The 19,291-nt window shown below is 42.0% G+C and overlaps 2 protein-coding genes across 3 annotated transcripts in view; one reads left to right on the top strand and one right to left on the bottom strand.

The window, feature by feature from the left end:
* The window catches only part of CLIP4 (CAP-GLY domain containing linker protein family, member 4), a 77,142-nt gene extending 74,261 nt beyond the window's left edge, over nucleotides 1–2,881 (top strand). For both annotated transcript variants that reach the window (XM_012727555.1, XM_004686037.2), the window contains exon 16: nucleotides 714–2,881. In XM_012727555.1, the coding sequence (XP_012583009.1) occupies nucleotides 714–1,032 (319 nt within the window). In that variant the 3' untranslated portion in view covers nucleotides 1,033–2,881. The remainder of the gene's footprint in view (nucleotides 1–713) is intronic.
* Nucleotides 2,882–9,757: 6,876 nt separating this feature from the next.
* Nucleotides 9,758–19,291, bottom strand: part of ALK (anaplastic lymphoma receptor tyrosine kinase) — a 564,885-nt gene continuing 555,351 nt past the window's right edge. Inside the window, exons 27-29 of the mRNA XM_004686326.1 lie at nucleotides 13,730–13,864; nucleotides 12,953–13,043; nucleotides 9,758–10,493 (exon numbers count right to left, since the gene is read on the bottom strand). Of these exons, the coding sequence (XP_004686383.1) occupies nucleotides 9,807–10,493; nucleotides 12,953–13,043; nucleotides 13,730–13,864 (913 nt within the window). The 3' untranslated portion in view covers nucleotides 9,758–9,806. The remainder of the gene's footprint in view (nucleotides 10,494–12,952; nucleotides 13,044–13,729; nucleotides 13,865–19,291) is intronic.

The raw sequence follows: 19,291 nt of genomic DNA, 5'->3' as shown, positions 1-19,291 counted from the left end.
AAAATATCACCTATTAATATTTCTGAATATTCTAAATAGCTAAAATTAAAAAATTTTAGGTGGCCGAAAATTCTACCACCTTTGGCCAGCGTGGCATAGAAAGGCTTCTGACCTCCTGTTTTCTTGCCCATAAACTTAGAGTGCTTTGCTTTTCTTACAAGGGGTTGTAGAGACTTCTCTTTTTCTCATTAGAGGAAATGAGATATTGTGAGGGATCGTGTTTAAGAAATCATAGAAAGTGGAACAAAATAGAACATAAGCAGGACCTAGACTCTGTTCTTGGTCAGTCTCTGTGTCGTTTTGGTACCTGCTTCTGCTTTGTATCCACACCCGGGATGGAGAAGGGGCGTGGGAGGGGGCACGGCCCCAGGTAGTGTTGGGCGTTGGTGGTGGTTTGTGGGGACGCCCTTTGGGAGTCTCAGGGTTAGGGCCTCGCCATCCCAGTAACGCCTCTCGGGTGGGCGGGCTTCCCGGTCCACTCCTTCTGGTGATGGCCAAGGCGGCCCCGGGGTCCCGGGCCCAGGGGTCCCGCGCCTGAGGCTGTGCTCACAAGAGAGGTTAAACATGTTTAAACTGTTAAATGCGGGTGCAAATACTGCTATTCAGAATTAAAAAACAAAAAACCGCGTGGTGTTCAGGGAGGCTCCCCTGTGAGAGGTGGGCGGGAGAGGCGGCTCGGCGTCACTGAGGACTGTCCGGTTCCCTCCTCACAGGTCCAAGACCGCGCTGCGCCGCAGCTGGAGCGGCAGCCCCGCGGCGGGCGCCGAAGGGGGCGTCAAGCTGCACGAGGGCTCCCAGGTCCTCCTCACCAGCTCCAATGAGATGGGGACCGTTAGGTACGTGGGCCCCACCGACTTTGCCTCAGGGATCTGGCTTGGACTCGAGCTTCGCAGTGCCAAGGGGAAGAACGACGGGGCGGTGGGCGACAAGCGCTACTTCACCTGCAAGCCCCGCCACGGCGTGCTCGTCCGGCCCAGCCGGGTCACCTACCGGGGCATTAACGGGTCCAAGCTCGTGGACGAGAGCGGCTGAGCTAACGATCTGGAAGATTGCAAGGCTCTTGTGCATGTTTAGGCGAGGGCGCCCATGCAAACGGGTTCCTCTATTTAGACACACTGAACTTTCTCGAATGTGTAGACAGCTTCCTAAAACCAGTCATGACAGTTCAGAGACACTTTTGAAAAGCAAGAAGTATGAACGCTGGGAATCACGGTTCTCTTCAAACAACGTCAAAATAAGCATTCGTACAAGCTTGTAAAGCTTTAGACCCAAGAAAATTCTTAGAAAAAAAATATGTGCCATTCGTTTGATGCACGGATGCCGCTGGCTTGATTTCATTCTTGCCAGCATCCCTGGATTTCACATGTGCTAGTGTGGAGGCTTCCATTAGCTTTGGGTCATGGCCTTTTACAGCCAAGTATTTTTGGAGTTTTCTTTCTTTCTGCAAGTATAATAGAGATTGAGTAAGTACAAAAAAGACTAAAAGTAGCTAGATGACTGGTGTATTTTATGTATTTTTCAGAAAAGTGTTTGTCCTTTAAGGACGATCTCATTTAAAGCTATTAGAACTTTGGCGTTGAAGGAGGCAAGAGATGCCTCTGGCCCAGCCTCTGGCCCATGCCACATGCAGAAACTAGAGCCTAAAGCCTCTTCCTAGCTCAGTGACTAATTAGTCCGTTAACAGAGCTAAGAATAGAAAGTGGGACACCAGACCTGTGGCTTATGTTGTTGCCTCTGTACAGAATGCCTAATCCCAGATTCTTCTTCTGTGCTGGTGGCTGCTTCATTTGGAGGAACTTCAAAAACCATTAGGTGTATGTGTTTGACTAGAATTCTATGCACATACTTATTTAGTTCCCTTGTTGTACTTATCTGTAACATACACACTTGCAGGAAGCACTTTGAAAACATGATGCACTTTCATATTTGTGGATAATTTGCCATCATTTCCTCCTGGGATATGAAAAATATTAAAGAAATTATATTTAAAAGAAGAGAGCAAATTAAGATGTACTAGGAATAATGTAGTTTCTCATTTTAAATGTGGATGATTTCTTGACTTTTTTGTTTTATTATTCATAAAACTGGTGTTATGTTTGCTCTCACTGCTGCTTTTATATCTCCAATTGTTGCAGGGTTCAGCCTGTTATAAAGCTGTAGCACTAAATCATGATTTTATTTTCCTTTTTGAGCACGTTAACTAAGCTTTATAATGGGGTGATATAATAATGCAGAATGTTTGTGTTGTAGATACACATTGAAAGCTGTGTCCTATAAGTGTAAAGATTGATCATATATTGTAAATAATTAAACTACCACAGAAAAAAGCAGAACAATTTGCTTTATAAAAATATCCTTCAGGATGGAGCTCACTTTGTGCTTAGAATATGTTGAGCTATTTTGCAATATACTATTTAAAATCTAAATTTTGTTGCTTTGCTGCCTTTTTTTTTTTTAAAAGTAGGGTATATCAAATGTTGCCAGAGATATTTTCCTGAAATGCATTTGCAAGATAAGGTTGCTTTATTATCAAGGAATATTTTTATTGATTGAAGAAAATGACTGTACTGCCATCCCAAAGTAAACTTATTTTATTATACAGCTTGTTTCTTAACAACTCTATTTATACTTTAATATGAAATCCACAACTACTTTGAACTGGGTTGTCCATATGCCTTTCTGTAAAATATAAAACAGTAATGCCAGTGCTGACTTTTGAGATCAAAGAGTCAAAGCTTCTCACATTGCATTAGGAGTGTTAAATCCTAAATGTGTAATGTTTACATACACATACACAGTGGGTGTTTTCATTGGTCCTTTGTTTAAGTGTCATTCACATTCATTCACCCCTTGAGCATTAATAAAGCAGAAAGCTGGTTTGGATTTGCAGTGGTATCTGGCCATTCGTCCTCTCTGCCACCCCAGATTCTCAGCATATCCGAGCACATGTGCTTTGTACTTCTTTTGTTTTTTCTAGTGATGACTTGCATTTGTCCTGTTCCGGTAGTGTCTTAGAGTATCATGCTTTCCACTCAACAAGTAAATTCATGTTTTCAGCCACGCTCCTATTTTGTCTTGATGGACAGAGCTCTTTGAGGAAAGACGTCTTCCTACAGTTTTTTAAAATTGCTTAACTTTTTTTATACAGCAGGGACTTCATTTCTTTAGTTAGGGTAGGTTCTAGAACACTTTGATTTTAGGTTTAAAAATATGAGTATCTATATTCTACAAAAAGCTTTGGTTTGTCTTTGAGTGATTTAGGGGAATATTATAAGTGTGGAGATCCAGATTTTTGCTGAATCTAACCTGAGACATTGTAATCTTTGCTCTGAGTATCCTGTGGCCTCCTCTCAGGACTCATCCCTACTCTGTTATTTTTCTCCCTAGCATGTACTTTGGTGGTGCTAATTCTGTCTTTTCCCTCACTAGATTGAGGGATAGATTTTTGATAACTTGGCCTATTGTCTTATCCCAACATCTGGAATAATACTTGGCACCTCAAGATGCTCAGTAAACATTTGCTGAATGAACAGAGGCAGTAAAGCCATCAATTGTTAAATACAGAAATATTATCTAGCTAGCTTTGGAAACTCGGCCACAGAACAGGTACGTTTCGGTAGTTAAGGTTGGAAAGAGAACAAGAAAGATTTGGATTCTGTTCCAAAACAGAGACGTGGGAGAGAGAAAGATATCATGTGTCAGGGGTACGAAAAGGATGGGGAAAGAAAACACACAACAGGGTTACATAAGGCAACTGCATATTTTCCCTGGCCGGCCATGGATTTCTATTTTGATGAGTTGCTACTTTAGAGAACACAGTTTAATTATGCGTGACCTAATACTCAGCATGAAGTAGATTTTACTCGGGTGTGCATGATCTGAACTAGATCTTGCTCAGGTGTGTACAATATGATCGTTAGAACCAAGCACTTTTTGTTCAGTGTTTTGCACCTACCTCTTTAGGTGATATTTCAAGTCATGTTGACCAAGTTGCTGGAGACCTGACCTGTTAAGAAACAGGTATTATATATATATATATATATATGTAAAGAAAAAACAACACAAACACAAAAAAGAAATATAAACATCTGATTTTTAGTAGTGATTTTAACCACTCATTGGACATTTGTTACCTACATGATTCACTCAGAGACACTGCAAGCCAGTAGGAATTTATTTTTTATTTTTCTTCATGCCCTTTGCTTCACTACACTTAATTATAATACAAATACAGAAGTTAATACAAAACTCACATTATCACATATATTTTTAGTAATTGCTTAATAATATCCTTGGTACATAGGCCCTTATTTACAAACAATGTCACCCCAGCTAATGAAGCTTGATGTAGGCTGAACAAGTGGGACACCTTGATGTTTTATCACAAGCTGAGTATGATACCTTTGTGTAGGCATTTTTTCCCTACCAAAACTTTTGCTAGTGCTCCATTTTACAGAAGGAAAGAAGTCTATGTGGAGGAATTATAATAGATGGGCATGTATTACTGATAATAATGTTTATTTTCATTACATTTGGTAGAAATGAAAGTTTTTCTGCTTACAGCCTTGTCCTTAAAGGCAAAGGTACCAAGTAATTGGGGATGATCTCTTCATGAACTCACTGACCTCTACATGACCCCAAGTAATTAAGTTTGACCTCTTTGTGACCTCACTGACCTCTTCATGACCCCATGTACTAGGAAAATCCAGCTTTGAAGTCACTTGGTTCTACATTGAACCAACTGACCTCTGTGATCTCACTGATCTCTTTGTGACCCCAAGTAATTAGGTTTGACCTCTCCGTGAACTCACTGACCCCTTTTTGAACAGATCTACAATTAACAGGAAGTGTAGATCTCCATCAGTGGAGATCTACTCCATCAAGTTGTAGATGTGGTAAAAGACAACCTTCAAAACATAGCTTTTATAATTCTGCTTTGCCAGTAAGACTACAATTGTAGCAAATGGTATAAAAGTTGTTAGATGTTGAAGGTGAAGGTTATTAAGTAGACATAATCTCAATCCTGTCAGCTTCACTTCTTTTAGGAAACCATCTCTGCTTAATATCAGTTTTGCTGCATTAATGACTTTATGACTTGATAACTAGCTTTGGATGAAAAGAATGGAGAACTGATACCAAACTTCCTTCTGTGCTACTTCTTTATAAAGATTTAAACATAATTGGATTTGTTACAGGGCACCCATTGTGAACTGGGCCGCCTGTTGGTGGGGCCTCACCCATGCGCCTAAAATTCAGTTGTACTGCAGGCACACACAAAAGGGTCAAAATGGGTTTATTTACAAAAGGGGAAAAGAAAAGGAAACAACAACTGGAGTATCTTACCGGCTGGGCTGACTTGGAGCTCTGGTAACAAACTAACTGAAAGCCCGAGTAACACCTTCCGGAGAGCTGCTTCCTGAGTGAGAAAGTAAGGGATGCAGTGGTGCCCTATTTATCTCCCAATGTCCCAGAATGCCTGCTTAGCTCCGCCCTTGGGTCCTAGAAGTTCTCTCCCTGGTACTGCTGGGAGTTGTAGTTTCCAATCACTGGAGTAGGGGGTGGAGTTCTCAAGACTCTGCAGAGTTCCTTTAGGACATCCTTCCCCTTAACAGACTTACTGGAATCGTGGCAATGAATTGATTGGTTTTGTCTTTAAATTATTTGGAGTCCAAGTTGAAGAAAGAAACACTTGCGCATGCGCACACCCCACCCTGCTGAATGTGGGCCAGGTGTTTGAGTTTTCCCTATACACAGGTGAATTCTGTGTAGTCAGACTTTGGAGTTGGAAGGGAGCTTTGAGACCAAACTGCTCATGATTTAAAATGAGAAAGTGGGATTTAAGTCACATGGGCAGATAACTGCAATCTATTACTAGGTTTCTTAACTACAACCAAGTCTACTTGTTTCTTAAGTGACTGATGAGATCTAGACCACCCAGCATGGAATCATTGAAAGTCTTGTCACTCTGCTAATCACCTCTAGTGGCAAATAACCTCTCCTAAAATGTAAACATTCTAGGGAGTATCACAATACCAGCTGCTAAGGCTTAGTGAGTATTCATTTAACATATAGCCTTTCAACAAGTAACAGCTGAAACTCGCCTACCAATCAGTGTTCAGCATGGTGGGATAAATAATGGTGAGTCATTGATTTCAAGGAGGCAGTACATCTTAGTAAGGTTGATGGAGTGGGGAGTTAGCAAGATGAGCAGAGGGACCTAAGAAATGGACTGAGATGGCACTGCAAACAGAATTTGGCTCTTGTAGTTTTTTCAGGATTAACTTGAGTGACATCCTTACGTCTTTTACCTTTACCAGTACGGAGGAGAGAAAGGTCATTCCTTTAATTCAGTGGTTATGAAAGTTCATGTACTTATCCCCACCTCCCAACACAAACACTAATTATGTAGTAGTCTGTTCTTATAGTGAGCTTTTCAAATGTTAAATGCTTGTAAAGCAGAGCTAAAAATAGCTTTGTACTTGAGTGTATTAAAAATTAAATGCACCTACTCAGGATACCAAATAAAAATAGAATCTTAACAGAAGTCTCACAATTTGTTCTGAGTGATTAGTTTTTATTTTAGCCATTATGTGAAGGATTATGGGAATGCCAGTTCTTGTTTTATATGTTCACACACCCAACACAGAGAACCATCTCCAGTGGTGAAATTAGCAAAGTCAAACTGAATATTCTTTAGGGAGACTCTTAGAAAGTCACTAGCTAGAGATAGATTGACAATAAATTGTTTTATAGAATTTTGTGAATCTTGAGAAGTCTGTTATTTAGAGTGATCTGATTTCATGTTTTAGATATGCAAAGCTTACGTGAGTAATTTTAATTTTGCTACTACTGAAGAAATAGCTCGATAACTTGGACTTTTCTTAGAGATGTGCCCTGTAAATATGGATGTAAATCTCATATTTTATGGACTGACATTGCATATTTTATAATAACAGCATTTACCCAATAAGGCATGGACATGTCCAACATCAAAAACTGATTATCTTCTTCCTTTTTGTAATGCTTATCTTTAGCACTTAGTTCTCAGTATAGTAGAATCTCTACATTCTTCTTTTGATCTGAAAAGGACTTGGGCTGGCAGGCCCTGACATGGGCCACATGAAGTCAAACAGCACAGAGGGGATAGCCACCAGGCCAGGCAGGTGTAGACAAACTCCAACTTTTAAAATCCTCCCCACACCCAACCCCAAATCACTTGTGAATTTAAGAGGTCTAAGAGAGTCTAAATGAGAGGTCTAATTGTGATTCCACACAATTTATAATTGCAGGGCATTAAGAGAAGAATGTTGTTGTCCTCACTTTGTATGTAGAAACCTTATGATAGGTCACATAACCCAATAAAAGCCCCTACCCAGGGGAGAGGCCCTAACTTGACACTACTCAGCACATCATATTATTTTTGAGTTTACTTCTACTATTTCAGTTTGCTGTAAATTTAAGGTGCTGCCTATCAATCGGCGATTCCTCACAAACTGCCAGGGTCCCAGTGGAATGGCTGTGAACTTTCTTTACAGACATGGAATATAAATAATCATACCAGCTTAAGGGTTCACTACATAGCTTCAGCAAAGATTAATTGTGCTTGTTCATATACTCGGTAGAACTTCCTATCATAGCTAAAACTAGAATCCATGGCTTCTGGGTGAATTGCTATAGTCCCGTAGCTGGAGCAGTATTGAGTGGACATAGTCCAGATCAATATCGCGGGCTTCCAGGGAGTTAAACGAAACATCTTGAGGTCATCATATCTCAGGATGGAGTTGTTTATTTACTTATCCATATATACAGGCTTTTAAGACTTGACTATCATTTACACGGAAATGGATACCAATAAAGACGCTTGGAGAGAATCAACAAATCAATCTCAGTAAGGCACCACCTGAAAATGTAATGAGTTTGTAGTTTCTAAGCTGAGAAAGCAATAAGAGTTTTCCGCATTAATAATAAAGACTTGGCTATCTAGCCATGTAGCATGCTCCCTGTCAAACTGGGTACTAGTGTTACAAATATAAAATGAAATTATCCTTAGTTGCTGACAGCTCCTCCTCAACCTTTAGCAGAGTGTTTTTCAGAGGGTGGTTTTCGGGCCCTTTCAGGTGGATGGGAATTAATGTTTATGTGATCAGGCTATTTGCTTTTGGGTCTGGCATGCACCAAAACTTTATGGGTACAGTGGCTTAGAGGTGAGTTCATTGCTATTTCATCTTCATGTGTGAGTGATGAAAGTATTTTTGGCAGTTAAGATACGGAAAAGTGGTGTCTGGAGTGTATTAGTGCATCAACAGATGTGCAAACTGCCAATTGGGGCAAGCTGAGGCAAGGCCTCTGCCATAGGACAAACTCTTGTGGTAGGTAAAACTGAGAAGGTAAGGGGAGAGTTTGTGTGTGTATGTGTGTGTGTCCCTTTGCTTGGGAATGCTTAGAGCCTAGTAAGTACTAAAAAGTGCTTTCCTCCCAAGGCAATGCTTTGGCACAACTGGCACCAGGAACAAAGCTGGAGAAGCGGGAAGAATGAAATGAAAACACTGATAAAGCATCATTGCATAATACGTGCCTAAATTTCAACAATTTGTTTTCAAGGAACTAAGTTTTATCTGTGAAAACCCAGTTCAGAGACTTCCCTTCCCCACCATAACACATGTCACCCTCAGCATGACAAGTGTTTTTGAATCCTTTACTCACGGTCACTCAAGGACAAATTCATGTTAATCCACATTTGACAGTTATACAAGTATGTGTCAGGCTCACATGGCTTAAGGAGAGAAATGCAGATGGACACTGGAATTGGCATTGCCTCCTAGGACCACTGGAGGACCTGATCACCACAAAACTGACATTTGGTGGTTTTCTTGATCAAAATAATTAGAAGGTTTTGGTCTAAGATGGATTAACACTTATGCCCAGGAATGGATATGTTTCTATGCTTCAGATGTATCACTGCTGCTTAAAATTTCAGTTTTTCAATGATCTGAGCTTATTTTAATTAGTGGAAAGTTGTTTAAGTAATAATTTAAATCTTGAGTTTTCAACCCAGAAGGAAACCCACTCCTGTTCACTTCTTTTAGTGGGTGGATTTTCTTTAAGGCATGAGGTATATCAACAGGATGTTTGAATCTCTGCATCTGTTTGTGGTGTTTTATCCTACTGAAAGCACTCTGAATATCTGCATCTCATTTGGATGAGTATATACACATTTTCTCTACACTACCATAACTAGTCACATTTTTATAATCACTGATGAATCAGCGCAATGGAAAGTGTCTCAACGTCATCCAATGTGACATTTCAGTTAGTTGTTTATGCTGTTTCTGTCCCAAGTAAACACAGTCTTGCCTCATGGTGACTCATTACAAATTACTCTGTTAAGTCAAGTCCCTCTTCCCTCAAGTGATCCAGGGCCACGTCAAAGGGTAAGGGGACGTCTAGGGCTCCAACTATGAAACACATAAGCAGCTAGTTCTGACTGCAGTGAGGCCGAGCACGCACAACGTGAAGAAGCATGAGGAAGTGTACATCAACCATGCACAAAAGCCTAAGCCACCGACTCTGGGCCTGGTATTTATCGGGCGTCCGCGTGATACTTTCTTCTATCGTAAGAACAGATGAACCCATGCTCAAAACCTTTCTAAAGCATTTCGAAAAGTCAGCTTTTTGATGTGGCACTTCAAAACAAGTTGGCACAAAATGAAAAGTGACATCTGGTCTCTGGTTTGTTGAGGAGCTGTTACCTGTCGCTCCTCGGTGGGCTCTGGGCTCCCAAGGAAGAGAAAAGCCTGCCGACGGGCTCAGGGCCCGGGCTGGTTCTTCAGAGCCGCGTCCTCATAATGACTAGTCCCAGGAGGGGCAGCAGCCTCCAGAGGCAGGCCCTGTTGCTGGTAGCCATAGTTGACGTTGCCGCACGGGAAGTGACGCAGCCGGAAGAGAGGCACTTCCTTCATGTTGGCCGTCAACGAGGACGGCTCTAGGAGCAGGGAGGCACCCGGAAGTCTGCCGCTGGCAACGCTGGGTGGAACAGTACAGCTCCCCTCACGCCCCGGGTTTCCCTTCTCATGTGGCTCCTTCTTCTCGGGAGGATTGTTCTTTTTGACGGGCTTCTCCGTAAACCAGGAGCCATACGTGGGGTTCCATAGGCTGGTGGGTTTGTTTCTGGATCCCTGGACTTTGTGCAACTCTGATGGGGGGTTGGACTGAGAGAAAGCCATATTCACGTGCCCGCCTTCCATGGCCGGCACCGGGGTGATGCGGGCCGACACCTCCCCCGCCGATGGTTTCTTCACGGCTTTGCCAGAGGAAGAGGCGGGCACAGGGGCCAGGGCAGCAGGTGCGTGCCCTTCCTCCCGCTTGGCCTGCGGAGGAGAGACAAGGAGAGGAGGGACCCCCTCGGGATCTTTGGGCCTCATGGGCACCTTCTCTTCCTCTTCCACGAGCGGGCCGTACTCTATGGGCAAAGCTGTGTTGATCACGTCCGGATCCTACAGGTGGGAGAAATGATCTGATTAAAACTTTGAAGCACAGACCAAACGTGTTGGCTCTGGAAGATTTCTTCGTGATGATCCGCTCTGGACTTATTTTACAAATGAGGAAACCAGTGTCTACCAGGAAGGCATTAATTTATAGGCACTGGAAAATAAATGAACCGGAAACCACACTTATCCTTGGACTACTTAGAGGATAAGCACTGTCCATGGAGGTGTACAGGGTTGTCATAGAGGTGTGTACAGGGTCCTGGGAAACACCCAAGTGTCTGGGGCAGGAGAGACTTTGGAGGGACAACCTTTGGGCAAATCTTAGAAATAATGGATTTTTAAACATCGTAAGTATGTTTAAAAATTATTCTGGAAGATTCCTAGTATTTGCAAATATAAAGTCGCTTAATTTGGAGTGTGGATGTATAAAGGGAGCACTGGGAGGGAAAGGAGGAGAGGAGAGGGCACACGGCCTCACTTGCTAGGTTTATTTTTCTTCCCTAGCTTCCTTCCATATTTAAAATCACATTCAGGTGGTTATACTTCATAATATTTTTTCTGGGTTACAGCGTTGTACCATTAGGCCTGCAGATAGCACAATGTGGTATTCTTTTAGGCACCCTGGATATGATGAGACTTTTTGTGAAACCCAGAAAATACTGATGTGCTATGAAAAAACCCTTCATAATCCATCTTTGAGCTAGGTTAACTTATTTTTTATTAAAAAAATTATTTATTTATGCATACAGAACTGGGGTGCAGAGCAGAGGTGCAGGTGCTGAGAGGATTCACCAGAGACAGAGTGGGGAGCAGAACAGGCAGACTGATGAAGTACACTGCTGAAGGAAGCAGCGGGCTGGTCAGGAGAGGTCTGCCGTGTGCCATGTGGGTCACCTCTGGGGCGGGAATGGAACTCATGCGGAAGTGGCTTTAGCTTCTTAGTGCTGTGCTTTAACCTGCTGTACCACCAGGGAGGGCCCCTAGGTTAACTTCTTACAGCAATAGTTTATAGTACAGAATGGTAGAAGCAGTTGCCAGATGTTTGAAGAAACTTTGTGGACAAAAACTTAAATTTGGGGAGAAGTAATTCATAATATTTAATGCAAATAAGGAAAACCATTTATGTTGAATTTAACAGAAAAAATGCTATATGGCAACCTATGGCTGCCTTCTTAGTCTCTCTGTTTTATTCAGCTCCTTCCCTGTTTACTATAAATTTCTATGGCCAATCATTTAAAATATGCTTGCATAGAACTACCTGCCTTTAAGGGGGATATATATTTGGAGAAGATTATTTTAAAGTCTATACACTTTAGGTGGGTGCATTTCATTCAGACCACCACATAGTAACTTAGTTGACACTGAACACCGAGTTCTCTAGAAGAATTCCAACACTTGAAGTCCATCCAAGATAAATGCCACTTCACCTGCTTCTGGGCCAGAATGACCTGGGCGGATGGAACGGGAACTGTTCTTTCAAGATGCATAAGTCTATCTGTTGCCACAACTAAGACAAGGGAATTTAGAGAGCTGGTGGGTTATTGTCTGACTTTTAAAAATGTTCTCTAGAATTAAGACATCCTGACACGATGGATGCAGAAACAGTGGAGAGGAGATAACAGACGGAACCAAAGTCCTGCGGGGCAGCAGCTGGTGACTAGGGGCTTGGCCTGGAAGTGGGGATGGGGGTGCGCATGGGCACAGATGCAGTTGGAAGCAAACGGAGGAATCTCACTCATCCACTCCCCAGGAAGTGGGAGGCTTAGTCATCTGCTGAAAATGGGGGACAAGAAGGCAAATCTAGAGACATGGCTGAAGGAAGTGGGGAAGGGGCCTTTCTCGGACCAGTGGGGCCATTGGGAAACTGATTTGGGTGAAGCTCCAAGCCTCAACTCCTCATCTGGAAAATGGGGATATTTTAGAGACGTATCTCTACGAGAAGAGAATGATATACAGCGGCTATACCAAAGCTATTGATGATGTTAACATTTCTCCTGAATTCTTTGACTTTTTCCTTCCCTTATTCCTTCTAACCTACGTCCTCGGACAGATAATTTAACAGTTACATACTGTTAATCACTTCACATTATTTACTGTTTGATTTCTCTGGCCAGGCTACAAACTATGAGAGAAGGCATTTTCCATATTTTTCTAAAGTTCCAATTTTGTGTAATAAAACACTAGGTATTCGGTAGGGATTTAGTTAACACTTGAGAATTGAATTGATTCCCTCGCATTATCGAGTGTTTGGCACTGTGTCATGTGCTGGTGAAGAGAGTGGCAGTTACTAGTGTTTACTTACAAAATGTCCAAAGTCAGATACAACTTTACAGATAATTAGCTTTTATATTCATGAGCATATCTTTTATGTTCTGGTTGGTTTAACTTTCATTTCATATATTGGTATTTTCCATTTTAAAGACTTTTCTATATAAATTCTGGTCAAGGAACACAAACATTTTTACCTGTGTGCAGTATTCAATCCTCTCCAAAATGATGGCAAAGTTGGGTCTGTCTTCAGGCTGATGTTGCCAGCACTGGGTCATTATCCGGTAGCTGAAAGAATAAGCACAGTCATTAAAATCAGGAGATGCAGAATGAAAAATACAATTTCCCGAGTTTTTCCAAATGAGACGGGGGCAACACTATCTTCCAGGGTGGCAACGCCTCAGGTCCCATGTGGTTGGCCTGTGCTGCCCTCTGCTGATGGGCCAAGGGATCGTCCCAGGTGGAAAGATGGCGAAGCTCATGCACCCTGGCCGCCAGGTGTTTACATTAAATAAGGCTCCTCTTACTCTATTCTGAATGAAAAGTCACCTTCGAGGCAGAATATTCTAATTATATTTCCCATCTGCCTTCCTTGTGGGAAGGAGGTGAGGGATGCCAGAGAGCATTGCAGAAAAGTCAGGGAATGGCCGCATTTAAAGGAGACTCAAGACATACGGCATACGGAGGGGGAGCCTGGGACAAAAATTCTCGGGCTCTCGAAGTTGCTGCCTGGTGAGTTCGCAGCCTCCAGCCAAACAGCAGATACCACTTTTGGCATGACACTGCTACTCTGGCGAGGCTGGACACTACCCCGTGTCATTGACATCAAAGACACATTCCTGTCTGGAGGCTCAGTGAGTGAGGCCGGCCACTTGTCTCTACATCTTCAAGTGAGAAAGCATATGTGGCTGCAGTGATGTCCTGGCAAGGAAGACGGTGTGCAGTAACTGGCGCAAACGCTGAAAGACTCGTACACAGGCCCGGGGCAGTTCTTGGGTGGGTCCATGCGGCCTCCGCTGGTGACGAACTCCAAGACCTCCTGGTTGCTCTTGCTCGGGTATGGCATGTATCCAAGTGAGAAGATTTCCCAGAGCAGCACTCCGAAAGACCTGCGCACAGGGCGGAAGGTGTCGGCATGGACAGACGGACTCCATACAGGCAGATGCACAGACCACACACACACAAACACAGACTCACACACACAGGTATGCAAACACAGACACACGAGATACACAAACATGTATAGACAGATGTTGCAAAACTAAGTTTTTAAAATTGCACATTTTCACAGTAGAGAATTCTCATTATGGAGAATAAAAGAAAGCAATCAAATGTAGTGCTCCATAAAAGATAACCATTGTTGCTAGTTTTTTTTTTTTTTTGGTTCAGTTAAGTTTCTATGTTTGGTTTTTTTTTTTTTACAAAATAAAATTGCAATTATATTTAATATGCAATTTTGAGCCTTCATTTTTTTCATATTCCATTATGGCATAAACGGGTTTAATACTAAGAAATGCATTTTATAAATGTAATTTAAAATGTCTCTAAAATGCTGTCTTACTGTAATACACAACACTATTTTATCATTTCTGTATTGAGCAGTTGCACTATACTTTATCATTTCTATATTGCTTTCTATTTTTAAAATGTTGTGATGAACATCACTGTGTATTTTTTCTTCCATTCATTAGTACCCACTATGCTTATTAAAGAAAGGAGGAAAAAGAAGCAAAACACCTGCATAGACACAGGTAGGCAGTTTTGGAAGACAAGACCTGCCTTTGTGTAGTTTTTGAAATCTGGACAATTTCCTTTTGATAAATTCTTTAAATTTGGGCTGAAGCAAAACTAGTAAAACCTGGGAAAAATCTGGAAGATTAGAAAAAGACAAAGTGAACATTGAAACTTCCGCCCCTGTCACTGGGCATCAGTCAGCATCGTGCAAAGTTAGCAGACCTCTCCAACTTCAAGTGTTCGCGTTAACAGTGGGAACCTGGGTTGATTTTAAGGTAAAAGAAGGCAGAATATTTTAAGTTATCTTTAGTGGTTTGGTCATTAACATGACCAATACTTCACATTTTTCTCCTGTTCATATTTTTGTCCACTTTTATCCACACTTGATTTTGGTATCTGCCTTTTTTTAATCCATAAGCATATTTTTGTGAACCAGAGACATTCATTAGCCTTTTATCAAAATCTAAATATTTCTATTAGTTGCTTTCAAATTCTACTTTTTAGCATGCCAAAGACTTTGGTAGTCACGTTTATTAAAAGATTTTGTTTGTGATTTACTCCATCTGTTTTATAAATTCCACAATCCTCCCTTCAACAAAGATTAAACAAATATCTGTGTTTGTTTTTTCCTTTCTTCTCTCATATTCAGTTGGGATTTAGTTTGGTATAGTGTGAGGTAAGTATCTCAATTGATTTATATTTTGAAACAGTCAAAATAACTTCCCCTTAACTGACTTGTGAATAAAAATTGGGTCCGTTCCTGGGTTCCTTAATTGGACTATAACCTGTTCTAAAAAGAAACAACAAAGTACAAGCTTTGCATCAAAGCATCCAAAATATGTAAGAATATTAAAAAAAAAATCCTGAAATTATAGAAACAGTTAAGTGACTGCTGGTTAAATTTTTACTTAAAAAATTTGAGATAATGCAGATAATATCATCTGATTAAAAGGCTTTAAAACATGAGATGTGCCTTTTAAAACTAAATTATATTTTTCTTTTTTCATAACCCAAAGGTGGAAGATCATCTCCAGGTGTGGGTCTTCCCTTCATGCGCCTTTCTCATTCAGGGCTCAATGTCCCTGCTGCCATTTACAAATTAGCTTTCCTCCTGGACCCTGCTCCCACCACCCCTTCATTCTGTGCTTTCCTGCCTCCATAACCCTGACCAGTGTCTGAAGTTATGTGACTTCTTTGTGCTTTTAAATAACAAAACAATCCAAACTTTAAAGAAGAAAGATAATAGGATAGATACTAAGAATAGATGTTAATACAGATAAGAAATGAGACACAGGTAAGCTCCTCCCTCCTCTTTCCCTCCTTCCCCTTAGACAAAGGAAGCTTTCCTTCCATTTCCCATCATCTGACAATATAGAGACCATATTACAAACTTAATTGTGTACAGTAAAATGATACATGAGTGGCAGCCAACACCTTTTGTAGTTTGATTTTTCCCCCCATGAAGTGTTTTGACATGACTCTACGTTGATAAATATAGGTTTAGTGTGTTCTTTGATGGTGCTGAAGGATTTCCCATGAGAGAAGAAAACAGAAATTTGCTTTTCATCTTTCCCTAGAGAATAGTTGGATTGGTTTTGCTTTTTCCTCCATGTAAACAATGCCACCAATGAACATCCTCATCTGAATTCCTTTGTGTCAGGAGTACACTCACAGGAAGACAGCTGATGAACCCCAGACAATCCATGTGTTCAGCACAACTACCTGATTAATGAACTGGCCCCCAGCCTGGACAGGGCGGGATGAAGGTGCTCTAACTTGGGAAATCCCAAGAGGGCCCCTGCATTTCTACTTCATTAGGCCTGAGGATCTGCATAAGTTTCCTGGTGTTGCTGATGCCTTGGGTACCAGGACCACACCCTGAGATCCCCTGGGTTAGGGGATATGAGCTCAGTACTTAGACAGTGACAGCCTTTGCCTCAGTAAGGGCACGAAGCGGGTACTGTGTCATGCAGACCACCGTCGAGGACTTCTCAAACCAGGAGTTCCCAAACTAGAGGCCTTTTGTCTTTTTGGTTTTCTGTACTGTTAAGAAATCGATGCCTCTGGATTCCCTATTTTTTAATCTGACCATTTTTTATTACCAGTGTTCTCAGAATGGTTCAAACTGGTTGTGACCAGTTGACATGGGTTCAGGCTGATTGAAACCAGCTCAAACCAGTTGACAAACCGAAACCAGTCTGAACAGTACTAATTCTCAGAAGTAAAACAAAGCAACTGAAATTGAAAGGGAAACCAACTGACACCAAAAGTGAAATCATCTGAACCTGAGCTCAGCTGAAAGTGAAACCAAAAGGCAAGAACCTCCTGCCAGCTCAAAAAAAGATGGAACGATTTCTCAACAGTGCTGGCGAGTTCATTGAGAAACACATGGAATCCAGTTCTGAATTCTTCAAAGAACTGAAAACAAAACGAAATGAAATTGCATCCTAATTTCCTTTACTATAAATCCCATCTGTTGAGAGTTATTTTTTTAACAGATTTATTCAACACTGTCTTCCTATCTATTACTTATTATTATTACTTATTACCATATTTTAGGACAGTTTTAGATAGACTGTTAAGCGATTATGAAGATGGTAGAGTTCTCATATCCCCTTACTTAGTTCCTCTATTTTTAGCATCTGATGTTATTATGCTAAATTTCTACAATTAATGAGCAAATATAAAGACATCATTACTAACTCAAAGCCATGGGTTAGTCCTATTTCCTTCCTGTTGCAGGTCCCATTCTCCTGTCACGTTTTCTTAGGCTACTCCTCACTTTGGCAACTTCTCTCAAACTTTTCTGATTTTGTGACCTTTCTGGTTTTGAGGAGTATTTTGTAGGATGTCCAGCTGGGGTTTGTCTGTTTTTCTGATGACTAGGTCGGAGTCCCTGGTGTGGGGAGAAAGACCTCAGAGGTAAAGCCCATTTCATTCAGACAAAGGCAGGTGCAGATGGCACCTTGCTAACCTGGGGCTGGAGCCCCCAGGGTTTTCTCCCCCTGGTTTTCCTTCCTGTGCTTTTTGAAAGGACATTCCTGTATGGAGCCAGAGGAATGCTGGGCACTAATGCTCCGCTTCCTGGAAGACTATCACCCCAGTTTTATTTCCAAGAACTTCACCCTCCTCCCCCAAAACCATTGTTTTAAATCATCTTTTGTCCCTTGGCTGTGGTTGCGAGAACATCTTTCTGAGGACACGACTGTTGTAAAAAGTTTCCCTCTACACTCTGCATGTTTCTTCCTCTGAATTCCTTTCCCTATATTTGCTTCCTTCAGAGTAGAGTCTTCTCTCAACCCTGGTGATCTGCGATGGCTGCTGTTTTGAAACTGGGGAGAGAAGCCTGTGTAGACGAGGCTTGTGAGCTCTTGCAGGGTGGTTAGTTTCCTGTTCTGCTGTAATGAATGACACTAACTTGCCGGCTTAAAGCAACAGAAATTTATTTGCTCAAAGATCTGAAATCAGTACTCTGGGTCAAGGTCAAGGTGTCTGGAGGGAGGGGGGATACTGCCCCTCCAGAGGCTCAAGGGGATCTGTTCTCCCCTCTTGTACAGCTTTTGGTGCCTGCAGGACCTCCTGGTCTGTGGCCATGTCTCTCAGTTGCTCCCTCCTCTCCTCCCTCAGGTGTCTAATCTCCCTTTGCCTCTCTCTATGGCGCCACAGGTTGATGGCAGGGTGGCCTCATCCAGATACTGTAGGATAAGGGTGTCCTTCACTTAATTACATCACACCTGCAAAGGCTCCTTTTTTCTTATCAGGTAACAATTACTGGTCTCTGGAATCAGGACCCAACACTTCTGCACGAGCACTACTCAGCCCACCTGTCAGCATCTGGAGACTTTCTCCTCATTGGTTGGTTCCTCCAGAGAAGAATTCTAACATCTTCTCCTTCCTGACTGTCCATGTTGCGGGCACTGAGGGGAGGGAAGGGGATCTGCACCCTTAAGTAAATGTCGAATGTAAAGATAAATGTAAACGAGGGGCTCTCCCTGGTGGCACAACGGGTTAAAGCACTGCATTGTGAAGCTCTTCAAAGGCACTGCAGCATGAGTTCGATCCCTGGCCAGGGAGGTGACCCACATGGTACTGCAGACCTCCCTAACTTACTCGCTGCTCCCCTCAGCAGTGTACTTCGTTGATCTGCCTGTTCTGCTCCCCACTCTGTCTCTGGTGAATGCTCTCACCGCCCCATCCCCACACCTCTGACCTGAGCCCCAGTCTGTGGGCATAGATAAATAAACCTTTAAAATAAATAAATAAATAAATGTAAATGTAAAAAAAATAATAAAATCCCCACTGACAACAGAGAATTCATGCTCAGGGATGCTAAGATCCCAACTACAAAGGGTTTAGTTCAGTCTCTTCAGAGCGGGAAACCCTAGTCTTGAGTGAGAGGAGAAGGAGAAGCCATCTTGCCTGGTACCTCCCATTCTGGGACTCTTGGGTGCAGTGAATCACCTGTGAACCACTGTTTCTGGAACTGGATTCGACTTTCTAAGTCTCCTAAGTTAGGATACCACTTGTCCATGAATTTTCTATTTTCCAAAATTTTGTCCTTATTGTCTTCTTTGTCCTTTGGCTTTTTATGCACCTTAAAAGACTTCCTTCAGGGTTGTTTGTGTATATTTTGGGATGGGTGGAGTGATGGAGTTAATCTGCCCTTTCAAATAATGGGCTGCTCTTATAGTCAATAAGAAAAACAGTTGGACCTTCCTCGACAAGTTGAAAATAGAACTACCTTTGATGCAGCAATTTCACTTCTGGATATTTAGCCAAAGGGAATAAAATCAGTGTCTTAA

This window comes from Condylura cristata, unplaced genomic scaffold, assembly GCF_000260355.1.
Source record: "Condylura cristata isolate star-nosed mole 26May11 unplaced genomic scaffold, ConCri1.0 scaffold00020, whole genome shotgun sequence".
NCBI lineage: Eukaryota > Metazoa > Chordata > Mammalia > Eulipotyphla > Talpidae > Condylura > Condylura cristata.
Note: the sequence above shows the minus strand (reverse complement) of the source record. Positions and strands in the feature narration are given on the sequence as shown.